At 63.5% G+C, this 19,344-nt stretch overlaps 2 protein-coding genes across 2 annotated transcripts; one reads left to right on the forward strand and one right to left on the reverse strand.

Moving 5' to 3' along the window:
* The first annotated feature begins 741 nt into the window (after positions 1–741).
* CABLES2 (Cdk5 and Abl enzyme substrate 2) lies at positions 742–13,401 on the forward strand. The gene is made up of 10 exons (XM_060033297.1): positions 742–1,250; positions 8,189–8,260; positions 8,356–8,448; positions 9,549–9,626; positions 10,212–10,320; positions 10,568–10,733; positions 11,097–11,200; positions 11,385–11,491; positions 12,130–12,334; positions 12,476–13,401. Exons 1-10 carry the CDS (start codon positions 742–744, stop codon positions 12,614–12,616), a joined length of 1,584 nt encoding a protein of 527 aa, XP_059889280.1. The 3' UTR covers positions 12,617–13,401.
* A 1,485-nt stretch (positions 13,402–14,886) lies between these two features.
* RPS21 (ribosomal protein S21) lies at positions 14,887–16,223 on the reverse strand. The gene is made up of 6 exons (XM_060032630.1): positions 16,133–16,223; positions 15,856–15,918; positions 15,677–15,740; positions 15,460–15,531; positions 15,030–15,085; positions 14,887–14,950 (listed from the first exon to the last, which is right to left on the reverse strand). The coding sequence occupies exons 2-6, from the start codon at positions 15,903–15,905 to the stop codon at positions 14,941–14,943; spliced, it is 252 nt and encodes an 83-aa protein (XP_059888613.1). The 5' UTR covers positions 15,906–15,918; positions 16,133–16,223; the 3' UTR covers positions 14,887–14,940.
* Positions 16,224–19,344: the final 3,121 nt, after the last annotated feature.

Raw genomic sequence — 19,344 nt, forward strand, 5'->3', positions numbered from 1 at the left:
ACAGCCCCGGGCTGAGCCCACTCAACCCTGACCATACCCTGAGGTGGAAATCAGCGACCCCCACCTGAAGGATAAGTAAGCCCACAGGCACACAGCTGGACAGAGCAGGCCAGTGGCACAGAGGTGGCTGCAGGATCCTGCCCCCCAAGACACAGGTGGGCTCCTGGGGGCTCCAGAAGGCAGCACCTGAGCATGAAGCCACCGGTTCTGAAGTTGGGGGTCCCGGTACAGAAGAGGAAACAGACCTGGCACCCCCCAGACTCAAGGTCGCTTTGCTGCTGACGGCCGTGCAGGACTCTGTCTGGGGCTGAAGGTCCAGCACCGCCCGCCTGCCTGCCACCCCAGGCAGGTGCCTTCTCCCCTCGGACTCGCGGTGTCGTCTTCAGTCACTGGGGGAGGCCAGGGGGCACCGCTGGCCATTCCTGGGGCTCCCGGCGGGTGGTACAGCTCCAGCGCCCGCACGTCAGACCCCCCGCCCCCGCAAAGACACACACCCCAAGAGGGGAAGAGCCTAAAGACGAGGCTTTAAGAACGCTGACCACGAACGCCACAGCCCAGCAAGTGGAACAGAGCACTGGCGCCCCGGGGCCGCGACTTCCGAGTCAGGGACTCGAACCCGCGGCACCTCCACCGCTCGCCCAGAGCCAGGCTTCGGGGCTTCTCCCGGCTCCCCCTGGGCCGCCTCGGAACCCGCTCTAGGACCCAAGGGAGTCGCTCCCCCCGCCCGCCCCGCGCTGGCCAATGGGCGGGCGTGACGGCGATATATTTGCATACGGGTGCGCCCCGGCCAATGGGCGGCGGGCGCGGGCGCATGCGCGAGCTGGAGGGCGGTGGCGGGCGGGCGGCGGGCTCAGTCGGAGGATGGCCGCGGCTGCGGCGGGTGGGTCTTCGGACCAGTCCCCCGGCCCCGCCACCCGGGCCGCGCCGCAGGCGCTGCGGCGGCGAGGGGATTCGCGGCGCCGCCAGGCCGCGCTCTTCTTTCTCAACAACATCTCCCTGGACGGGCGGCCCCCGAGCCTGGGCCCGGGCGGCGAGAAGCCCCCGCCGCCGCCGCCGCCGCCCACCGAGGCCCGCGAGCCGCCCGCGCCGCCGCCGCCACCGCCGCCGCCGCCGCCCGCGCCCCCCGCCGGCCTGCCCCTGCCCGGACCCGCGGGCCGGGCCTCGGCGCCCCAGGGCCTGCTCAGCCCCGCGCCCGCGCCCGCCGGCTTGGGCCTCGGCCTGAGCCTGGGTTTGGACGGGCAGCGCCAGAGGTGAGTGTGGCCCGGGTCACCTGGGGCCTGGGGGGCGGCGGGGTGGCCTGGGGCTGGGTCACCGCGGGGGTCGGGGTCACCTGGCGGAGTCACCCAGGGCTCAGGGTTGGAGGCAGTGGAGTCGCCCAGGCAAGGAGTTGAGGGGGCCTGGGGGCCTGACAGCCCGGGACACAGGGTCGGGGTGACCTGGGGGCCATCAGCGCAGTGAGCAGGGTGGCAGGTGGCCCTGGGCTGGCTCAGCTCATAATGTGGGGTTGAGGTGACCTACAGAAGATCAGGGTCAGCTCGTGCCACAGGGTTTGAGTGACCTGTCAGCGTAGGACTTGGAGACCGGGAGGTGACCCTGATCCCCTGTGAGCCCCAGACACCAGTTGGGGTGTCCTGGGCCCTGTCAGTGAGGGACAGAGGGTTGGGGTGTCCTGCGCCTTGCCAGCCCCAGAAGGGAGTCTTGACTGGGCCCCACCATCCTAAGATGTCAGAGTCGGGAGTCATCTGCAAGCTGTCAACTCCCTGGACACGGATGTTAGGGTCTCCTCGGGCCCCGTGAGTCCCCAAACTTAAGGGTCATGGTCCCCTTAATTCTGCCACCCCTGAATACGGGGTCAGGGTCCTCTCAATCTTGTCGGTCCCCTGAACATGAGTCTGGGGTTCCCTCAGCCCTTATCAGCCCCCAGACACAGAGCCCTGTCAGCTCCAGACACACCCCCTTCCCCAGCCCACTGTTACCAGTCCTGCTGGCACAGGGACTCACAAACACCCCCTCTGGGTTCCCCTTCGTTCTCTAAACTGGGTGACCCCCTCCATGTGGGCCAGGGATCTTCCCTGTACTGTGACATCTAGCCCCAGAGTCTCCCACACCAGGCCAGACCTCCCAGCCCCCCATCCCACAGCTACTGGTCACTGGAGGCCCCCCATTACCCCTGCCTCCTTTGTCCACTCTGAGCTCAGGGCCCCTGGGCCTGTCACATCCCAGATCGCAGGCACTCCCCCTGCCCTGATTTCATTTCTAGGAACGCCTCAGCCCATCTCAGGGCCACCCCCACCCCTGAGCTCTGCCCCTCTAGTCTGTGCCCCCTGCCCCAAAGCCTGCTTTCCTCAGCCGGCAGACTCTCCAACAGAGTGGTCCTGTCTCCTGGCAGCCATCAGCCCGAGGACAGTCCTCCCTTCACGCCAGGTCCCATTCGAGTCACTCCGCACGCCAGGGCAGAGTGGCAGGGATGTCCACTGTGTGAGGCCTCGAGGGTCCCGCTCACCTACGGCCAGGCCTGCGCTGTGCCCTCCTCTCCCGGTCCCGCAGCCCTGTGTGTGGTGCTGGGCAGGCCGTGTGTCATTCAGCAAACAGTTCAGGCGCCCTGGTCGGGGGCCAGGCCCTCGCTGTGAACCGACAGGCCAGCAGCCTGGCCCGCGAAGCCGTTCGAATGCGGGGACGCAATGAAGCGCCTGTAGCCAGGAGCCCTGCCTGGCGATGGGGCTTGATGGTGCTTGTGCTGCTTCTGAAGAGCGTGTGAGGGGCCCAAGCTCTGGGGACACAGAACAGGCTGGGATGTGGCACAAGTCAGGCACCCTTCGGTGTTCCCGCTGCACCCTCCACGGTCCCTGTGTCCCTCCTCCCCTGGCCTGGCCTGTGCAAGGAGCCCTCTCCTGCCCCTCCCTCCCACTTGGCCTTCAAATCCCCGTTCAGATGTCGCAGGGCCGCACCTGCCCCCCCAGACTCTGCCCCTCCTCGGTTTCTGCTGCCGAGCACAGGGCCCAGCCCTTGGGTCTGAGAGTCACTGACCCTCCCCTGACAGATGGCAGGCTCCTGGGGTGGGCACTGTCCGTTTCTCTCTGTGCTCCCTGGGCCCAGAGGCAGGGCCGCAGGTAGTCGCTGCTGAGTAGCAAGGGGGCTGCCAGCTGTAGGCTGTGGACTTCGAGGCTAAGTTGTTCTGGGGAATGGAGAGAATCCTGAGGGTCTTTTCCCAAAGTCTGTGTCATGAGTGTGGTGGTCTGACCCAGGCTTTGGGGACAGACCTGGTTGGAATTCCAGCTCCACCTCTCAGGAGCTCTGGGACTCAGAGCAGGTGGCACAGCCTCTCTGAGCCTCAGTTTGCTTCTCTGTGAGATGGGTTTGTGTTAGGTACTGCCTGCCGGAGGGGCTGTTGTGAGGTCTGCTGGGTGGCCAGGGCTCAGCGAGGGTGACGGTGGCCCGGCCCGGGGAGCGAGGACTTGTGTTACATCCCGGTTGCCCAGGGTGTGCTCACAGCTCAGCCCACGGTGGGGAGTTTGTGTTTCATGCTCAGGGCATAGTCTGGTGCGGCTGTTGCTGCTAAGCCAGTGAGTGACTCATCAGAATCCTTACCTTCCTCCCTAGAACTTTGCTTTCATTTCGACACCACGGTCACCTAGCGCTTACCGGGTTTCTGGGCTTCTCCGGATGGGTCAGACACAGGCTTGCAGGTCCTCTTCCTGCCCCACCAGACCGCTGCGCCCTCCTCTGTCATGTTGGCCCTCCTCTCTCCGGGGGTGGGGGGCGCTTGGAGGCTTCAGGCAGCAGCAGGGTTTCCTCTCACAGTCCTGGAAGTTACAGCCTGAGTCAGGGCGTGGGCAGGGCCTTGCTCCTGGGAGGGCTCGGGGGTAAGGGTCCCCTAGATGTCCTGGGCTTGTGGCCACAACCCTGCAGTCTCTGACTCCGTCCTCACACAGCTTCTCCTTGGTGTCTCTGTCTTCACCTGGCGTTTCTCTCTGCTTGTAAGGACACCCTGACCCAGCTGGTCATCAGGTCAGGGCCCAGCCTAAGGGCTTCACCTTAACTTGGTCACACCTGTGAAGACCCTATTGCAGCTGTGCTCGTAGTCACAGGTGACAGGGGTGAAGACTTCGCATATTTTGGGGACACTGTTCAACCCCCAGCAGTCGTCATTAGTCGTTAGTCCAGGGCACTAACACGGGGGAAGGTGAGCCGGGGGCGTGGCCGGGTTAGCTGGGAGCAGAAACCCTTGCGATTCGGAAGGGCTTGCGCAGGGTTGGCCCCGAGGAAGGGCGGATTTTAGCTGCCGTCTTAGCCAGGAGCCGCCTAGCGCTCTGGAGGCTGCCGAGCGCCTGTCCGAGTTAAAGCGATTTCGGTGGAGTGTCTGGCAGTCTGTTCACATCACTGATTTGGGAGTTTCTTGCTCTCCAGCTGGAAAACAGCTGGAAGTGGTCACTGAGGTTGGAGCCTAGAGGGGGTCCAGAGGCCTTGCTGAGATGGAGGCCAGCCCAGGACCACATGTGGGTCCTGTCACCCGGGGAAGCTGGCAGGGACTTGGTGAGACAGGGACCCACCTAGGGCGACCCACTCACTCAACAAGGATGCACGACGGCCTGTGATGTGCCAGGCCCCGTGCTCAGGCCCGGGTGAAGCGGTGGGCCGGCCGGACAGGACCCCTGCCCACACTCTCCTGGCAGGGGAGGGTTCAGTGTCGTCGTGCTGGCCCCTGTCAGCGGCCTGCCCGTTCTCAGACCGGCTGAGCCCACGCACAGCAGCCCCTGCACGTGGCCCCTGGCTCGGACTGAGTGGTCTCCCAACTAGGCAGGAGCCCTTCTCTTCTCAGCTGGGCCGTTTTTTCAGTTACAAAGTGAAGGAGTTTATCAAGTGGAAACAACGTCTAAAAAGTGGCGATTTCTCTTCCTGCCTGTCTCTGGGGGAAGGCGAGTATGGGCCACCGGTTTGTAAAGGGGCAGCTGTGAACGTGAGCCAGTGGGTGGTCCCCTGTGCCCCCGACCCCATCTTCCCTACAGAGTCCAGCGCAGGCGGCCTCGGGCCAGTCGCCGCCATGTGGGGGGCACCATCCCGTGTGCCTTGGACGGCTTAGCCGGGAGGGCCTCCTGGCTCCCTGGGACTTGCATTTGCCCACACGTCGGGGAGTGGGAGGGTGTTAGCTGAGGCGGCAGGAGCCCAGACTTGGTTCTTTGTAGTTTGTTTGTAGCACTTTTTAAACAGAGTAACGGGTGTACAGGGAGAGGCGCGCACATCCTGACCACCGACCAGCAGGACCCGGGGCGCGGCACCGCCTATCCCCGCTCAGGTCCTCAGCCGGGCCCTGCACACACCGCTTCCAGGGGCCTGCTCCCAATGGGGTCCACGGCAGGATTGCTCCCAGTGGGGGTCGTTTCGGGTAGAGCTGCTGGAACGTTCCTGTCGTGCCTACAGGCCCGGGCCGGCGTGTGGTCAGCGTTGGGATTCTGAGCCGTTTCCAGAGCGGCGAGTGCTCAGGGGTGCCGTCCTCCCAGGGCCACGTGGGAGACCGTGGAGGTCCCGCCTCGGGACTCCTGAGAGGCTGCCTCCTTGGTCGACCGGCCAGCAGTGGGTTTGGAAAGGGCGCCGCCTACGGAAGGGGCCGGGCGCCAGTCGCCGTCCTGGGACGAGCGAGCCTGCGGCTGCCTGGCGGCCCCCGGAGGGTCCCCATCCCAGCGGGGCTCTCAGCCTCCCTCGGGCCGCGGGGCCAGCTCCTCTGGGGTGGGAGGTGGGAAGTGGGGGGCTCGAAAGCAACAGCCCCTCACTTGGCCAGCCTGGTCTGTGCTCAGGATTCAGGGTACCCTCGTCAGCGTCATCCCTGTCTCTGGACCCAAACCCAAATAGCATCACACGGACACAGGCCGAGTTCAGGAAAGGAGCCCTGAGAGCACGGAGCAGCCTTGATTCCAGCTCCCCCAGCGCGGTCGGGGGGGTGGCACGGGGGCGGTGGCAGAATCCAGGGGCAGAGGCAGCGCCGGGGGGCAGGGCGCAGCTCCCAGCCCCTAACTCCCGCCAGCTCTGTGCCTCAGTTTCACCACCTGTACGCTGAGGGCTGTGAGGATTGAGTTTACGTATAAAATGCTTACAGAGAAGAAAATCTAGAAGAAAACCACAAAGATAGAGATGCACGAAACCAGCTGGGATCAGGTGTTGCCGCTCGGTGGGGTGAGAGAGGTCTCCTGGAGCGCGCTGGGCCAGAGCTCAGGCAGCCCGGGAGCGGGGGTGCTGGTTGTGCCCCCGGGCTGGCTGCCTCCGTGGAGACTGCCGCTGGCCTCTGGGCCCTGTAAGCGAGGTCCCAGGCGTGCAGGAGCCATCGGGCCTCACCTGGGAAATTACCTGAGGAAGCAAGCCTGAGAAGGCCACGCGGGACTGCTGCCCGGGACCTCTGAGCCCAGCCCCGCGGGGCAGGACACGCACACCTGTGTGGGGCGTTCCCGTCTCCACCAGGCTGGCTTCGCTTCCCAGCACGGGTCCTGCACGTCCACCTGCAGTGGGGCGCCCTCTCAGGGCAGGGCCTGCCTCATCGCCCACCGTGGGGCCAGTGCTCACCAGTCCCTACCGCAGGCCTCCTTGGGTGCTGGGTGTCTGCCTGACGTGCCCCTCCTGCTGCCGCCTTCCCACCTGGCCTGACGCGGGAGAGATGGCCTGACCGTGCCAGGCGTCGTCTGGACGCCAGGGGTCCTGCCAGGGGGAGGGTCCCGTGAGATGCTGCAAGGGAGGCGGCAGCAGGGCAGGCTGCAGCTTCCAGGAGCGGCTCCGCAGCGAGGCTCAGCCTCAGGGAACGGCTGCCGTTGACACCTGGGCCCTGGGCACCTGCCCGGCCCAGGCTGAGTGTGAGACCGTGTTCCTCCATCTCGTAAACCACGGTGACCTGAGCCCAGGAGGAGTGGGGCAGCAGAGCCCAGCTTCTTGGCTTTGTCCTGAGCGGTCCCTGCTGGTGGCCTTGGTGGCAGGAACCTGGGTGTGTGACCTTGACCTGAGGGTGCAGCCTGTGCAGGGTTTCTGGGCCCAGTGCCAGGTGGGAGGCTGCCCTCCCGAGCTCCCTGTGTGCTGGTAAGGCCGCCTCCTGGGATGGTTTTAAACCAGACCAAACACCCGGTTTGTCTCTGGGACAACCCCAGCACCGTCAGCACCTCAGAGGGCTGGGGGCAGCCCCCGACTGTCATCGGGCAGCCGGTCTTTGGTTCCCTTTTGTGGTCACCGGGACACACTCCTCCCCGACCGCCCAGCACGTCTGGGGGTCTCTAGCCTTCAGCCTCAGGCCTGACCTAAGGCCATTTGTGTCCCCTCCCGAGGAGTCACTGAGGCCACCTCCCCAGCCCAGGGGGCCTCCTGACCACGCAGCCACATGTCTGCGTTCAGACTCCCCTCTGTGTGGGTCTAATAGAAGCGCTTTCCTCCCTGTCCCTGGGCAGGGCTTTGGTCTGGGAAGAGTTCTGGCCGCCAGGCCTGGACGATGCTGAGGTGGGGCTGCGGGTTGATGGGTTTCTGGCTCCTTTATGCTCCCCGGGGGTGAGCTGAGAGGCAGGAGGCAAGGGTGGGGGAGCACCGCAAGCTCAGCACGCCCACTGTGCTTCCGGCGACAGGCCCAAGCAGACACCTCCCTGACGTGCATACCAGGACTGCTGCTGCCCTGGGGAGGGGGAGGGCCACGTGTGAACTGAGCCTCAAGTCAAGGGGGACGTAGCCACGGGAAGATCTGGAGAAAGAAGGTTCCAGACCGAGGGAACAGCCCCTGCCAGGGCCCTGAGGCCGGGGGCGGGGGCTGGTGCAGGGAGGGCGGCCCAGCCGAGGGGGAGGCTTCTAGGTGCCCTGGGCCGGGGCAGCACTACACGCTGAGGTGGGCGGGAGAGGGTCGGCGGGACGTGGCAGAGCCGCCGCGGGACCCGGTCCAGCCCCACCACGCCCCCTTCCCGGGGCCCCGGCTGAGCTCCGAGAGGCAGTGGGCAGACCAGGGCCCGGCCAGCCATCCCTCCCGGTTGGGCCATGTTGAGGCCATGTCCCCCTCAGGTTCTTGTGGCCTTGGGTGGCCCTGCCCAACACTCAGGCCTCACCGCAGACCTGCTTCCGGCCCGTGGCCTGGGGGCCCCGTCGGGGCCTGAGAAGCACGCTGGGCCTCTGGGAGGAGGGCGCAGGAGGCAGCCTCTGGACGGTACCCTGAGGCCCTGCCGTGTCCTCTTTACAGAAGGCGCGTAGGCTCCCAGCGCTGCTCGCTCGAGTTTCTGGAAGACACGGTGGGATGTGCCTCGCTTCAAAGGTAAGGAGCCCCACCTGCCGCTTTCACCCCCGTCCTTTCTCCTGGGGCCAGAGAGGCTCCCAGGAGGGGAAGAGTCACCTCCTTTTCACCTGCAGAACCAAACATACATCTGGATCCCCAAGACACAAAGGCCTGAAGAAGACGCACTTCATCAAGAATATGAGGCAGTACGACACCAAGAACAGCAGGTACCAGCGTGTGCCAGCCCAGCCCCGCCCTGTGGCTGCCCAGCGGGTCCTCCCTCGTGCCCGGTGGGGTCCGGGGTATTGCCCTTGTCAGCAGCCATTTCTTCCTTCAGCGCGCTAAGGAATTGCTCGCCCACACGGCCCAGCCCATGTCCCTTCGGAAGTGGACCCTCTCCCCATCCCACCCTCTTCCCTCCATATTCACCAAACGCTGGGGTCCTCAGCACGTCCGGGCGAGGAGCCACCCGTCCACCGCAGCCTTGAGTAGAAGTCTAAAACACAGGGATGCTGGAAACACAGTGGGAACAGGCAGAGTGGTGGGCTGTGTCTGGGGGAGAAGGGAACACAGAGGGCATCTGGCTTCCCTGAACAGGGCTGCAGAGTGATAGCCAGCGCCCAGCACAGCCCTCCGAGGCCCTACATCTGTAGAAGCCCCGTCCCTCATGCCCCGTGTCCCTCACGCTCTGCCCTCCTGGCCTTGAGGCCATTGCCCTGACCCAAAGCGTCTCCAGACCGTTCCCCTTCCTGCTGGAGGCCGTGCCCAGGCACCTACCAGGCAGCCCTGGTCGGGCAGTGCTGCGTCTTCCCTGCGGCGGCTGTAGCTCGGACAGTCCTGGAACCCCAGCGTGGTCCCCAGCATGACAGGCTTGGCCCAGGAGCAGGCCCCCGGCAGACTGAGCGCCGGGCTGGCTTCAGTGGACCCTTGGTGCCCAGGGTCCCAGCCAGGGAAGGGGGTCTTCCACCGTCGTCCTCCCTGCTGAACTGGGGCTGGGCTGGGCAGAGCCATGCCCAGAGGAAGGAAACGCCATCCTCCCTGCTGTGTGCCCCACGCAGCGGCCCCTCTCGGGCCACTTTGTCTCGGAACATGGAACTGGGTGCTTTCTGATGCTGTGAGGCTCCTGCCGTGCTGGGATGCCCGAGGATGGGCTTCCCTGACCAGCCGTCCTCGGGCACGTGCCTCTGCCTCTGGTGTCTGCACAGCCTGGCCTCTCTCGTATGAACTGCCATCCCGGGCGTCCCCCAATGCCTGGGGCAGTTCCTATCTGAGTCTAGGCAGGAAGGGAAACGCCTGCCGCCCTGCCCTGACCCCATCCTTCCCGCAGGATCGTGCTCATCTGCGCCAAACGGTCCCTGTGTGCGGCCTTCTCGGTCCTGCCCTATGGAGAAGGCCTGCGTGTCAGGTGAGCGGCTGGTCCCCACCGGCCGGGAGCTCCACACCATCGCAGCCTCACACGGGGCCAGCAGACCAGCTTCTGCCGAAGCTGCTTGAGAGCTCGAAGGCCATTTGGGTCCTGGTCCTCGGGGAGGGGCGCGTCCGCACCGTTATCCCGTTTGAGCTGCTAAACGTCGGTGCCTGGGATGTTCCTCCTGGCGGGACACTGCTGTGCATCCCGTGACCAGGCCAGGCAGCTGTGCCCAGCGCATAGTCCCGGGAAGAGGGAGACGGCTGTCAGGGTGGGGACGGCGCATCGGGACCCGTGTGCCCGAGGGTGTGGCTGCAGGCGGAGGGCGCACCCCTGAGAAGTGACTTGAGGTGAAGCCGAGGCCAGCCCACCACCAGGGAGATTGAACAGGAAGGGCCTGGGACCAGGAAGGAGCTGAGACAGAGACGGCTCTCATAGCGGGAGTCCTCGTGACCCCTGCTGAGGCTGCTACAGGGCCTCGAGGGTGGGGAGGTGGGGGGCTGTGGGCCCCTGGGGCTCAGCTCCCACCTGCGCAAGGTCGGGGGCGGGGCCGGCAGCTCTGTCCTGTCCCATGCGTTGCAGTGACCTGAGGGTGGACAGCCAGAAGCAGAGGCATCCGTCCGGCGGCGTTTCCGTGTCTTCCGAGATGGTTTTCCAGTTGGAAGGCGTCGAGCTGGGGGCAGATGGAAAGGTAGGAGCAGACGCCCAAACAGGCCGGTCGCCTCGTGGGGGCCTGGTGACGATGGGAGGTCGGGGCCCCCGAGGCAGGGAAGAGCTCCGGCTGCAGATCCCAGATGAGGGGCGGGGCGTTCTGGAACCTGCAAGCGGGGAGCAGCGTCAGCCCTGGGCGGCGGGAGCTGCAGCGGTCAGGAGGGACCTGGCTGGACCTCTGGTCCTGGACGGGGCGGCGGGGCTAAGCCCGATGCACTGCCTGCCAGGTTGTGTCTTACGCCAAGTTCCTGTACCCCACCAACGCCCTGGTCACGCTCAAGCCGGACAGCCATGGCCCGCCACCTCAGCCCCGGCCCAGTGCCCCCCGCGCTCTGCTGGGGCCCAGATGCAAACCCATCCCGCCCAGGGCAGCGCCAGCTGGCTCGGAACTAGGTAGCCCAAGGGCCCTGACCGGGAGCAGGGCAGGTGGCCCCACAGTCCTCAGCCCAAGCCTGGGGAGCGGGTCCGCCGCAGCCTCTCAGGAGGGGGGCCCCCAGAGCACACGCCCTGTGCTGCCCCTGAGCCCAGCCGCAGAGAACCTGCACCCACCGATGGCTCTGGGCGGGGGCCCCTCCTCATCAGGACGTCCTCCCCGACCCCGGCCCCCGAGGAGGGGGACCACACCTGGAGCCCCTGACCCCACTCTCCTTGTCCCACGATGACGCCCTCAGCACAGCTGCTGCCTGGCACTAGGCTGGGGTTGGCCAAGCCACTCACCGGGGCTTGTGGTGGGTCAGGGCTGCCCTCTGCTCGCAGGGGCCGACGCAGGGGATGCCCTGGAGTACAACCCCGACCTCCTGGATGACCCTCAGTGGCCCTGCGGCAAGCACAAGCGCGTCCTCATCTTCGCGTCCTACATGGTAGGGGCGCCGCCCAGGGCTGGGCTGTGGGCTGGCACCAGGGGCGGGGGCAGCTACGCGCCCTGGGCCCAGCCTCCCCCACGTCTTGGCATTGTTCTCTCGGGCCCGGGGCCTCACGGTTGCAGGCCCAGGTGGCGTGCAGACGTCCCTGGGGCTGCATGGGGACGGTCCTTATCCGTCGCAGACCACAGTGATAGAGTACGTGAAGCCCTCCGACCTCAAGAAGGACATGAACGAGACCTTCCGGGAGAAGTTCCCGCACATCAAGCTGACGCTGAGCAAAATCAGGAGGTGAGGAGGGCCGAGGCGGGCGTCCCCAAGCCCGCTGCCCGACAGGGGCTTCTCACACTGCTGCCGCCAGGCCGGGTCCACGCAGATCCCTGAGCTTGAGAAAGGGACGCGCCCCTCCTCAGCCCCTCCCGCCAGCCAGCCAGGCCAGTGCCAGCAGCTCCCCTGCCGCCTCCTTGGTCAGGTGCCCTCGGTGCTTCTCATACCTGCCCACACCTGCAGGGCTCCTCCTCACTGGTGCCCACAGCCCCTGAGCCGGGCCCTGTGACCGTCCCCACTTGATAGATGACGAGGTTGAGGCCTCACAGCCAGAGGTCCAGACTCTGCCTCAGCACGGCCGCACCTCAGGGCCTTTGCACTGACCTTCCCTCCCCACACGGCCCCCTCACTGCCACAGGAGCACGGGGACTCTGTCCTCCGGGGGGTCCCCTTGAGGACAGTTGGGTGCCGCGGGCCCAGCCGAGGGCCAAGTGGAGACCAAGACCAGCCTGCTGCCCGCCCACCAAGACGTGGGCCCTAGCGCCGGGCCACAGCCTCTGGGAGGAAATGGCGCTTTTCTGGTGGCCCAAAGGCACACCCCTCAAGCAGGGACGTGGGCGCTTCCTGGCCCCAAAGCCCTTGGCTCCCGTGTAAACCCGCAGTTTGAAACGCGAGATGTGGAACCTGTCTGAGGAGAGCGGTCTGGAGCCCGTGACGGTGTCCATGGCCTATGTGTACTTCGAGAAGCTGATCCTGCAGGGCAAGGTCAACAAGCAGAACCGCAAGCTGTGTGCGGGCGCCTGCGTGCTGCTGGCCGCCAAGATCAGCAGCGACCTCCGCAAGAACGACGTGAAGCAGCTCATCGATGTGAGTATGCACGTCCCTATCCCCCCGCTCCCGGCTGCGGGAGGCAGGACCACCCCCCACGTCCAGACCCAGCCACCTGGCCGCCTGGCCGGGAACCGGAGGAGGGGCCGCAGCTCAACCCCTCTCTCTTCTTCAACACAGAAGTTAGAAGAAAAGTTTCGGTTCAACAGACGGGATCTGATTGGGTTTGAGTTCACGGTGCTCGTGGCCCTGGAACTTGCTCTCTACCTTCCCGAGAACCAGGTGTTACCTCATTACCGACGCCTCACGCAGCAGTTCTAGCGTGGCCCGGCCCCTGTGGGCGCTCCTGGCACGTCGTGGGCCGGCGGGCGCATTTCCAGGCACTGGGTGTGGACCCGCGGCCCTCGCCGGCTGGTGCCACCGCTCCCCCACGCCCTGGCTTCCCTGGAGGGACATGGCTTCCATTCCAAAGCACACCACACCACCGCGGTATTTCGGAGAGCCCTGCTGCGTTCCTCCGTGAACAAAATGTGGGGCTTTGTTGTTTCTTTTTTTCCTGTGCCTGGTCTGGCACCAGGACTTAATGCTGCGCGGTGGTGGATCCTGACTTCACAGCTTTTCTCCTCTTTGCATCACCCAGCCTTCTGCTACCATCGTAGCCACTGCACTAGTGTCTCGTGGAGATCTGGGTCTCCAGACCTCACTGCACGCGCTGGATTGCCAGCGTTAACCTGTTGGGGCATTAATCTCGGCTGTTTGGGGTTTTCGGACGTGGAGACCGCACTGTGGAATCCCCACTCCCCCCTCGGCCCGGCTCCTTCCCAGCCCAGCACAGCCCCCTCGGGGGGTGTGCACCCACGTACCCACATCCACACACACAGCTCTGGCGTCAGCCGAAGCCAAGGATAGCAGACCCCTGGTTGGTTTTAGTCTCATTTTTTTACTCTCAGACTTCTGTTCTTCCAAGGATCACATCACTGTGAAGTCCCGATGCCCTGTTGGGGGTCACACACCCCAGCAGGCCTCTGGGCACAGAACTAGCCCACCCCACGCAAGGATCCGTCTCACCGGGAAGACCGCCCCTTGCCCACGACACTGGGGACCTTCAGGATGACTGGATTGCTGGCTCTTGATCTTCCTACGCAATATTGTGGAGAAACCGTGTTTACTGTCGTGTAGGATTTGGTTCTTTGGGTCTTTTTTCCTGAGGGCACAGAAGCCGGTTAAACGGCGTCTGCTGAAGTTGTGACTTGAACCACACCTGAGCCTCCAGCAGGGAGGAGACTGACCCCTTCACAGCCCTGCCTCCCCGCAAGGGTCGGGCCAGCGTTCTTTCTCCCGGCAGGAAGTGGGAGCCACCTGGGCCAGAGGAGCCGCCACACCAAGCCGACCCCAAAGGCCGGTCGTTGTCCTGGGCAGGTGTGTGCCCGGCACGCCAGCTTCTCTACGCTACACATGGCCCAGTTCATCCACTTGCTGCCCCACCAGAAACACTGAAGACCGTGGGCTGGAGCTTCTCCTTCACGGGTCAGCTGCTCTCAGAAAGGACCGTGTTGGCTGGGCCATTAAGCTGCTTCCCTACTGCTGTCCCATAAGCTTGTCACTGGAGGGGCTCCGGGACAGCCCCACCCTGCATTCTACGCGTGTGCACCGGTGCTTTTGCAGAACAGAGGCCAGCCCTCATCAGAGCGCTCAACCACCAGCAACTTGAGACCCCAGCAGGGGTGCAGGACGGCGGCTCCCGCCCTGCTGGCTGCTCTTCCTGCTTCCTCAGTCAGCCGCTTGGGCTAAGGGAGGAGAGGGGGACAACTGCAGGACGGAGCGTGAAGCCCCAGTCTGTATCCTGACCTTATTTATTGAGGAGTGCCTCTTCCCCGTCTTCCCCAAGATGGCTCCCACACCTGACGTGCACCAAGGAGGGCTGGAAGGATGAAGCTGCTAGGCTCCAGGCAACCCTTCTGCAAGTGACCTGTCCAGCCAACACAGCGTCTCAAGGACACTCCTGTTACAGGCACTGCAGGGGACCGACTTACAAAATGTACGTCCTGGTTTACAATTCAGCCTTGAGGAACACATCTTCCTGGAAATGTCTATACAGATGTTAATTAGAATGGCTGATACAGAAACTTTACCTGTTCGTGTAGTGAGAATTAGTCATTCACCAAACCCGTCTGTAACCTTCCCTTTAGTGCATTGCGTCCTTTTTAATGTCAACAGCTGCCACTGTGTGGTACTCAAATGAAGCCAGTATTTAAGGCATTAAACTCCAGCCTAAAATGTCACCGCCTAGAACCAGCCCAGACATCTGTATCCAAGGGCCTGGGGCCACGCCCTCAGTGCCTAGGAGGCGCTGTGGACTTAAATGAGCGCTTAAGTGGCCATCTGACCTCACTGTTTAGTCAAGTGTCATGGATCTGTTTGCAAAAAGTAATGTATTTGTGCTTTAAGTAAAATTTGGTTTTGCAACGTGTCATAGGCTGCCCTTCAGCCGGCCAGCCCCTTCCAATCACAGCAAAACGCCAGCCCCGACCCTCCAGAGCACAGAGGAACCCTCCCTCCCCCAACCCGAAGCACAGAAGTGAAACAACAGATAGGTTTTCACTCTTTATTTATAACACACGTTCCACATCCAGGATCCTCTCCAGTCAGAAGTTCCTAGAACAAAAGGAAGAACTTTAAAACCTAGTCTCCAAAGACGTCCTGGGCCTCTGTGCCCAAACCCCCGTCCTCTTACTTTGAGACAATGCCGTCAGCCTTGGCCAGTCGGAGAATGGAGTCATCTGACTCGCCCTAGGGGAGAACGCACAGTGGGACCAGGCACCCTGCTGGCCAGAGGTTCAGCCACACTGCCGTCCAAACCGACCAAGGGCAGACACGCTAGCATCAGGCAGACCCCTGACGGTACAGGGGTCAGACCCCTGGGGCTGCAAGGAGCTGTGATAACTGGGAAGCTCCAAGGTCATCGCCTGCCTGTTTTCTCAGGGTGGGCCCTTTCTTGGGCCCCCGAGCACCCTTTTCCACCCCCAGGAAGGGGCTGGCAGCCAGCACAGTCCAGTGCAGCAGGCTGCAGTCTCTTCTGCCAACGAACCTGCTCAGGGTGGGAACAGGGAGGGAGATGCCGCTCCGGTTCAAAGGCCCGCTGAGCGAGGCCGGGGAACACTCACCATTCTGCGAACGGCCCCGCAGATGGCATAGGTTTTAAACTGGCCGTTGAACCTGCCTGTCCCCTTGTCAACCTATGAATCGAGAATCAAGAATGGGGGTCACAAAGAGGTGCACCCAAACGCCTTCGGGTCTAAACCTGGGGTTTGGGAATCGACGTGAGGCCCGCCCAGACCTCGCCTCTCCCCAGGGGACAAGCCGTCCCGCCGCCCGGCTCACCTCGGCCACGTTCATCTGGATGGACGCGTGGTCCTTGGCGCCTATGATGCGGTTGCTGGCAGAGCTGCGGGGGGAGCGCAGTGAGCGGGGACGGGGCTCGGCGAGCGAGGGGCAGGGAGAGGGCTCGGCGGCCGGTGGCGGCGGCGGGGGATGCAGGGACCGGGGCGGAGGATGCTCACCATTTCCGCGGCACGTACAGGTCCACGAACTCGCCGGCGTCGTTCTGCATGTTGAGGGAGCGTCTGTGGAGCCCCCAGCAGCGCCGTGAGGACGGGCCGTGTCCGCGCGCTCGGGTCCGTCCCCGCCCCGACCCGGGCTCCGGGCCGCCACCCCGCCCAGGCCCCGACCCACGCACGCCCGAGTCCGTCCCCGCCCCGCCCCGCCCCGACCCAGGCCCCCGCGCCGCCACCCAGCCCGGGCCCCGGCCCCGACCCCGACCGCGGCCGCGAGACCTACCTGGTGGCACCACAACGAGCGCGAGCGCACAGAGGAAGGGCCTTCTCCCCCGGCAGTGCTATTAGCGGGTGGGGCGGGGCCTTGGCGAGTACTTCCGGGTCCCGCACGCCCCCGCGACTCTACGCAGAGAGCAAGGCCGGCCGCTCTGACGCACTTCTGCTTCCGGCGGGTGAGAGCCTCCTGACGTCTGGCGACCGCAAGGTGGCCGCGGCCGCGCCTCGAGGGCGAGTCGCCGTGCTGGGCGGGTGGCCGGCGCGGACTCGCGAGGGCGCCCGCGGGCGGGTCCCCGCAGCGGTGGGCTGCGCCCAGGGCGGGCGCTTCCCGTCGCCGGGACCGCCCGGTGCCCGCGGCCGCTCAGTCAGGACCTGCGGACCCGGGGGGCGAGGGCGGGGGCCGGGGGCCCTGGAACGGGCACGTGAGAGCTGCGGACCGAAGCGCTTCCCCGGAGACAAGCCGGGCATCATGAACGTGGACGCAGGAGGGGCGCCGTTGGTTCTAAGAGCGAAGAGTGGGGAGAGCCCCTGCGGTCTTGAGGGAGGAGCGGCAGGGCTGGGGTGGGGGGCGCCCTCCCAGGCCGTGGAAGACAACCCCTCGGGAAACCAGTGCCTGAGCGGGGAAGGAGCTCGGCCAAGCCTCGTGGCAGAACCAGGTCGAGCCCCCTCAGCCCTTCCCTGCACCATCCGGCCCCTGCCCAGGACCCCTCCCCCCACATCACGCCCACTCCATCCTCCACGGAGCAGTCTCTCCTGGTGCTAAGGGTCCGTTAAGGAAGAAAATAGGAAAACTCCAGGCTGCAGAGCTGACTTCCCAGGGTCCCCCGCCCTGCGTTCCTGGGGGCGTGCCCTGCAGCCTCGACTAAAACATCCTCCTGGGCTTCATCTCGCGGAGGAGAGGGAAGGCCCCTCGTGGGTGGACTCCAGACCCTGCGCACTTGGCCTCCGCCTGCTGCCCGGGCTGAGCCTGGCCGTGGAGTCTCCGAAGTCCAAAGGCCCCTTTGCTTGACACGCCCTCCCCATCCTCCCAGGCTGGGCTCCCAGCTCACTTCCCAGGACTGTGTCTGCTCACGCTGTGGTGACGTGCAAATGCTCCCCATCAGCTTGGCCACACGGTGCCCCATTTGAGTCACTGCCAACTTCTGTGCGGCTCTGGGAGGGTTTAACATCTGGGCCTGGTGGGGGCTGAGGCCGCCAGTTCCCTCGTACCCGGAAACCAGTGTTCTTGCGGGCAGTGTGTCTGCTGTTGCTTCCGCTGGGCGCCAGCAGCTGGGCATCAGGAGTGAGTCACCGAGGCCAGCGCCCTGTAGGAAGGTCACACTCCATGTTCATGCCAGCCGTGAGAGATGTGAGTTTTTCCAGGACCCCCAGCACGTGCACAGACATTACGTGTTCATGTTTGTGGTTGTGATACGGACCAGGGTTCTTGGCCTTCCCTAATCAGTAGAAATTGATAAGAAGCCAGACAAGAAATTCAGGCAAGGCTTTATCGGGGCTCCTGCTGCAGCAGGGGGGAGTGGAAACAAGTAACAGGTTCCCTTGCTAGCTCCCCAGGGGAGTCGAGCTGGTTTCTTATATGGGGTGAGGATAGGGGCAGGTCCAGGGCTCGGGCCAGAGGGGTGGCTTAGGTGGTCTGCCCACCCCTTAGGTGGTGGGGTGTGCAGGGCGCATGCGCAGGACCCTGCTTTTGCTCCATGTACCCTGTTCTTGCTCCCAGCTCTTTAAAAGTGGCAGCTGGGTTTTTGGTCTTTTTGTATCTTTCTGTCCATAGTTTGCCTCCAGTGTGCATTATGCTGCTATTTTTCATCCCATACAGTTTTTTTGTACAATGTTGTGTAGCTCAAGGAGACGTTTGTCCAGGTGCAAGCCCTGCAGCAAAGGGTCCCAGGTGCCAGTCTGTCTCATTTGGGGGTCTGCACAGCTGGCCTGCCTGTCTGTCAGTGTGTGGGTCAGCCCAGCTAGGCCTGGTCATCAAGAGATTGTCTCTGGGGCTTCCCTGGTGGCGCAGTGGTTGGGGGTCCGCCTGCCGGTGCAGGGGATGTGGGTTCGTGCCCCGGTCCGGGAGGATCCCACATGTCATGGAGCGGCTGGGCCCGTGAGCCATGGCCGCTGGGCCTGCACATCCGGAGCCTGTGCACCGCAGCACGGGGTCCACAACAGTGAGAGGCCTGCGTACCGCAAAAAAAAAAAAAAAAACCAGATTGTAGCTGAGAGGCAGGAGACGGAGACAGCTAGAGCCCCGGAGCACCAAAAAGCTGACGAGGACCGTTTAAGAAGGAAATGACTGTCTTTTCAACAAGCGTGCTGGGAAAACTGGGTCTCCACATGCAAAAGAATGAAGCTGGACCCTTACCTCACACCAATTGCAAAAATTAACTCAGAATGGATCAAGTCCATAAACACAATACGTAAAACTATAAAACTCTTAGAAGAAAACATAAGACAGAACCTTCATGATATTGGGTTTGGCAATGATTTCTTGCATATGAGACCAAAGGCACGGGCAGCAGCAACAACAACCAAAAAAAATTGGACTTCATGAAAAATTAAATTTGTGCATCAAAAAGACACCATTGGGGGACTTCCCTGGTGGCGCAGTGGTTAAGAATCTGCCTGCCAATGCAGGGGACACGGGTTCGAGCCTTGGTCCAGGAAGATCCCACATGCCATGGAGCAGCTAAGCCCATGAGCAGCAACTACTGAGCCCGCGTGCCACAACTACTGAAGCCCGTGTGCCTAGAGCCCACGCTTCTCAACAAGAGAAGCCACCACAGTGAGAATCCCACACACCATAACAAAGAGTAGACCCCCACTCGCCACAACTAGAGAAAAGCCCGTGCACAGCAACAAAGACCCAATGCAGCCAAAAATAAATAAATTCATTAAAAAAAAAAAAAAAAGAGAGACACCATCAGGACTTCCCTGGCGGTCCAGTGGTTAAGACTCTGCACTTCCAATGCAGGGGGTGCAGGTTTGGGGAACTAAGATCCCACGTGCCTCGTGGCATGGCCACCCAAAATTTTTTTAAATAAAATTTTCTTAAAAAGACCATCACCAGAGTAAAAAGGCAACCCAAAGATGGGAGAAAATATTTGCAAATCATACATCTGATAAGGGATTAGTATTAACAATATAGAGAGAACTCCTAAAACTAATCAACAACAACAACCGAATGCAAAAATGGGCAAAGGGGCTTCCCCGGTGGCGCAGTGGTTGAGA

This window comes from Delphinus delphis, chromosome 15 (assembly GCF_949987515.2).
Source record: "Delphinus delphis chromosome 15, mDelDel1.2, whole genome shotgun sequence".
Classification (NCBI taxonomy): Eukaryota; Metazoa; Chordata; class Mammalia; order Artiodactyla; family Delphinidae; genus Delphinus; species Delphinus delphis.